The 4404-nt window shown below is 51.8% G+C and overlaps 1 protein-coding gene across 1 annotated transcript in view; it reads right to left on the bottom strand.

The window, feature by feature from the left end:
* Positions 1-251: 251 nt before the first annotated feature.
* TIRAP (toll-interleukin 1 receptor (TIR) domain containing adaptor protein) overlaps positions 252-4404 on the bottom strand; it is a 13751-nt gene continuing 9598 nt past the window's right edge. Inside the window, exons 2-5 of the mRNA XM_004688776.2 lie at positions 3529-3650; positions 3155-3307; positions 1729-2334; positions 252-1101 (exon numbers count right to left, since the gene is read on the bottom strand). Coding sequence (XP_004688833.2) covers positions 1082-1101; positions 1729-2334; positions 3155-3215 — 687 coding nt within the window. The 5' untranslated portion in view covers positions 3216-3307; positions 3529-3650 and the 3' untranslated portion in view covers positions 252-1081. The remainder of the gene's footprint in view (positions 1102-1728; positions 2335-3154; positions 3308-3528; positions 3651-4404) is intronic.

A 4404-nucleotide genomic window follows, 5' to 3' on the forward strand; every position in this document is an offset into this window, starting at 1 on the left:
TTATAGAAAAAAAAACTAAGAATGATCAATTCCAAATTCAAAATAGTACTTGCTTCTGGTGGGAGACAGGAGAGATACAGCCAAGGGCAAATAGCACCACAGAGATCTTCGGTGGATAGTAGGTACATGGGTGGACATTATATTAATTTTTTTTTTGTATGTAATCAGATAAGTCATAATCTATAATGCTTTTTTTTTAAAATATATACAAAAAAACTGAAACATTGTAAAATAATGTCATATGTGGTAGAGAAAATGAGACAAGGTACAAAAGTACACCTTGGGAGACTGAGAAACTCACTTCCAAAGACACACTTGAGAAGAATGGCATGTGCAGGTATACACGCATCTTCCAGAACAAAACAGGAAACAGCTCAGCCCAGAGGTGTGAAAGCATCCTTCCAGCCAGACCGCTTACAAGGCCCCAGCAGTGAAAGCATCCCTGGATGGACTTTCGATTCCAGGTAGACTGAGCTTTCCTCCCTTGACCCTGCTGCTCCCACTGTTGTCTACTCAGGAGGGTTTCTGGGTTTGAGTCTTTAAAGACACACACACAATAACAACCAAAAAACTGCAGTGCAGTGCTGACTGTCGCACAGCTGTGTGAAGGAGCTGGATGTCACTGGGAAGGCAGAAGTGGGAGTGTGGAAGGTAGCTGCTGCTTTGTGCTGATGCACATTCCCAGGCCTCCCAGCAGTTCCAAGCCCCCACTGCAGGAGGAGCGTCTCTACCAGGGCCCGATTCCAGGGCAGGGACGTAGGTGCACAGCAGAATTCGTGTCTACTTCGGTAGAAGGCCAAACGTTGGTGATCTCTTGCTGTTGTACCTCTTACCATCTTCAGTTTCCAACTTCCCCCTCATCTTCCTGGGGAGTCCCCAACTTCCCCATGGTCTTCCTAGGGGAGTCCCCAGCCTCCTCATCACCTTCCTGGAGGCATCCCTAGCTTCCCCATGTGCTTCCTGGGGGCCCATAGGGATGGAAACCTGCTGGGCATCTGACCCAGCTGTCAAGGCCCCGCATGGGCTCTAACTCAACCGCCAACGTGGCTTCAACTTAGTGAGTCCCGTGGTGGTAGAAGCGTCAGCTGAGTGTCTGCAGATCTGAAAAAGACCAAACAGAATCACGGGCTTGTCACCCTCCCCAAACCTCAGTATCTTGTTTCCCCCCAACGGGCCCCCCACCACCACTCCCAGCTTTTATATCTGTTACTGTCAAAGCCACTGTGATAAAATGCCCCTCCCCTGGCTTCACTATGAGTCTTCCCTATTGTTCTGCACACTTAGGTGTACTAAACCAGCGTTTAGTAAAGCAGTGTTCGCTGCTGCTGCCGCCGATGCCAGCGTTGCTGGTGGTCCCCTTAAGTGGCAGTGGTGGGGTGGAAGATGCGACTGAGCTGGCCTTTTCCCAGCTCTTGGTGAGCATTTCCAACCTGACAGCAGTGAAAGCAACCTGATAGTATCAAGCATGACAGTAATGGCTAACATTTATTGTTAGGAGTATTTCCCATGTGACAGGCCAGGTTCTGAACACTTAGTGTACATACTTACTAGGTATGTACTGTTAACCTCCCTTACCTTAAGGAAACCCAGGCATAGACGGGTCAAGTGCCTTGCCCATACACCAGTGTCTGCCACGTGGCATCCTGAATTACTACAAAGTGGCATCTGAAGCAGATCAGACAGTTGTGACTGAGCTCCTCCTCCCTCTGCCTGCCCTCCACAACTTACAATGCAGGACAGCATTCTTGACTTGGCAGAAACCGCCGTCAGGGCCCCGGCCATCCACAAAGTACATGAACCGCAGCTCAGCGGGGCAGCTGGCTTTGGCGAGGCCGGCCAGCAGGGGGATGGTGCGGCCTTCTGCCCCGGGGGCCTGGCTCAGGGCCTGCAGCATCTGGTATTTGCACCATGGGTCCCGGAGGAAGCCTGGGGTGATGAGCAGCACCCTACAGTGACTGTTGCTCAGAGCCTGGCACAGCTCGGACACAATGGCGCCGCCTGGGGTTGCATCCCGGAGCTGCAGGAAGCAACGCAGGCTGGCAGCGCTGCCCTCCAGGTAGGAGACCAGCTCCTGGGCGACTGCCAGGTCCTCCTCGCTGTGGCACACACAGACATCATAGTCCTTGCTCCAGCGTCCGCTGCTGCTGCTGCTGCTGAGGCCAGTGCTGCTGGTGGTACCCTCAGGTGCTGGTGCTGGGGTGGAAGACGTGGGTGAGCTGAGATCAGGAGTTGGGGGGTCAGTCTGTGAGCTTGGCTGTGACACGTCCCGGGAGGTGCTTTCTGCTGAGTCGGGCATCTTCTTGGACTTCTTCGACAGGACCTGCCTGAACCAGTCTGCGGAGGAAGACACACTGCTGGGCCTGGTATGCTTCCCCTGTTGCCTCCCGGTCGCCCCATGAAGGAGCCAGAGACGGAGCAGGGCCCCAGCCTCTCTTCTCTGCACTGGCAAACTACACATTCCTAGACGCCAGCTGCTCTGCTGTTACTGTGCATCCTCCAGACTTGCCTGAGTTTCCCCACTATCTTCAAAGGCTCCAGAAATATGTGAGCGCTCTTCCTGTTTTGTAGACTAGCTGGGAAAGGACCTTGGTGTGTTTTTTGGTACCCAGCCTGCCCTAACCAGAACAGCCCTAGGACTGTGCCCTAGTCCCGCACAGCCTAACTAGTCAACCGCCGTGAGCCTTTAAGTAGCGCAGTGGGAATCTGGGACAGACAATTCGGTGCCCCAGCCCACTCCCAGGCCTGAGGGAAATAGGTTTAGATCAAGGTTGGCTACCCATTATGGGGACAAATGTGGGGCAGGACTGGGACCTAGCTGAGAACCAACAGCCGAGAAATCCAAGGTTGTTGTCCAACTGTATTACAGCTCTCTCTTGACTTGGCTCCTTCCTCTGAATGGTTCGGAAGATTTAGATGCTAACAGACACAAGGTTACACACCATGGTTCCCAGGCTAGGGGAATTAGCCAAACATACCTGGAAAGCCTGGGAGCCAAAAAGGACTATAGGTTCCACTGACGCTTGGCTTCTGCTCACCCACCACAAAGAATCCAGACACTATGGTCAGGCTGGAATCACCCAGGCAGCCCTCCCTCCAAGAGGAATGCTGAGGACCCCATTTGTAAGAGCAGAATTAGGAGTCCATTTTCTCTTACCAGCCATCTTGCCCCGGGGTTTCTTGGACCCAGAGGGAGGAGCTGGGGAGGAGGATGCCATAGTGTTGGGCTCAAAACTAACCCCATGAGACCAGGCATTGGGAAAGAGGGAGAAGGGTGGAGCTACAATCTCGAAGTCATGGAACAGCCATCCTACAAAGTACAGAAAGAAAGAGAGGATCAGAAAAGCTGCACTCACCGTTCTCTGTCCCGGGGGGTGGACTCGGCACGTCCTTTCTCTCTTAAAGTCTGGAAGAGGCTCAGTCATTAAATGGGTCCCTCATCTCTTATGGGACCAGGGTACCAGGTACCACTGAGATTGGCGCTGGTTTCTAGGTTAACCCAGATGTGGTCAGAGGTATGGTCAGACTTACAGAGTAAGGGCTCCGCATGCCCAGTAAAGGGACTGCTCTCTGCTCCACCTGGTCTGGAGCGCATTCGGGGTGGGGGAGGGCAGCAGGCAGGCAGCTCGGTATGCAGATTTCTGGCCTAAGTGCTGAAGTGGATGAAGGATAATAGTTAGTATGTGGACAAATAATGATATGTGCAGGTTGACAGATGCTGAACAGAAGAGAGTGAACCCATGCAAAAAACCTTGGGAGAATTCCTCTAGGTCTACCTTCCAGTAAATTATTCCTTCTATCCATCCTTCTGTCTGTCCATCCATCTGGTGATTCATTCATCTATTCATCCCCTCCCTTCCAACCCCTTCCTTCCCTTTTGCCCTCAGCTGTCAGCTTAGGAAGATGACAGCTGTCGCATAGTGATGAAGAGTACAGACTTTATGTGGGCTGCCTGGATTTTTACTTCATATTAACTGTGGCCTATGACAAGTGACTTAGTCTTACTAATCTTTAGTTTCTCTGTGAAATAATACCAGACCCTGTTTCTCAGCATTATTTTGAAGATTGCACGAGATCATTTATGTAAAGTGCTAATGATGCATAGTATATAATGTTCAGAAAATAGTGCAGGTTAGTATGTATTTAAACCAGTTGCGATCTGGGCCCTCTCTGGTGGCACAATGGGTTAAAGCACAGCACTATGAAGCCCTATGACAGCCACTGCAGCACGAATCAATCCCCAGCCAGGTAGGTGATCCACATGGCGTGGCAGACCTCTCCTGACCCGCCCGCTGCTCCCCTCCGCAGTGTACTTCATCGATCTGCCTGTCCTGCTCCCCTCTCTGTCTCTGGTGAAGCCTCTCACCACCCCTGAGCCTCTGGCCTGTATCCCAGTTTTGTATGCAT

The sequence above is a fragment of the Condylura cristata genome, unplaced genomic scaffold, assembly GCF_000260355.1.
Source record: "Condylura cristata isolate star-nosed mole 26May11 unplaced genomic scaffold, ConCri1.0 scaffold00025, whole genome shotgun sequence".
Classification (NCBI taxonomy): Eukaryota; Metazoa; Chordata; class Mammalia; order Eulipotyphla; family Talpidae; genus Condylura; species Condylura cristata.